The sequence below is a fragment of the Nestor notabilis genome, unplaced genomic scaffold (genome assembly GCF_000696875.1).
Source record: "Nestor notabilis isolate BGI_N333 unplaced genomic scaffold, ASM69687v1 scaffold20519, whole genome shotgun sequence".
Classification (NCBI taxonomy): domain Eukaryota; kingdom Metazoa; phylum Chordata; class Aves; order Psittaciformes; family Psittacidae; genus Nestor; species Nestor notabilis.
In genome coordinates this window covers 12,710-12,967 of record NW_009945306.1, presented here as the reverse complement: position 1 = coordinate 12,967, position 258 = coordinate 12,710, and the positions used below count along the sequence as shown (strand labels likewise).

At 65.1% G+C, this 258-nt stretch overlaps 1 protein-coding gene across 1 annotated transcript in view; it reads left to right on the top strand.

Annotated features, from left to right (window-relative positions):
* Nucleotides 1-24: 24 nt before the first annotated feature.
* The window catches only part of SMTN (smoothelin), an 8,157-nt gene continuing 7,923 nt past the window's right edge, over nt 25-258 (top strand). Inside the window, exon 1 of the mRNA XM_010022815.1 lies at nt 25-115. Coding sequence (XP_010021117.1) covers nt 25-115 — 91 coding nt within the window. The remainder of the gene's footprint in view (nt 116-258) is intronic.

Genomic DNA, 258 nt, shown 5'->3' with positions numbered 1-258 from the left:
GGTCCCAGTCCTGGCCTCGACGGCATGAAGACCTACTTCACTATTGAGATCAAGGATGGGCGCGTGCAGCCCCTCGCACCTCGTGTCCTGGCCACCCCTGGCAGCCAGCGGGCAGGTGGGCACTGGGCAGCAAGTTGGGTGATGAGGGCAGGGGCAGCCATCAGGGATGGGATGAGGATGATGGGTAGCACAGGCGTGTGGCATCCGTCAGAAGACTGTCTGGGGACGCTGGGTGGCAGGGACAGAGGGGACCCCGGG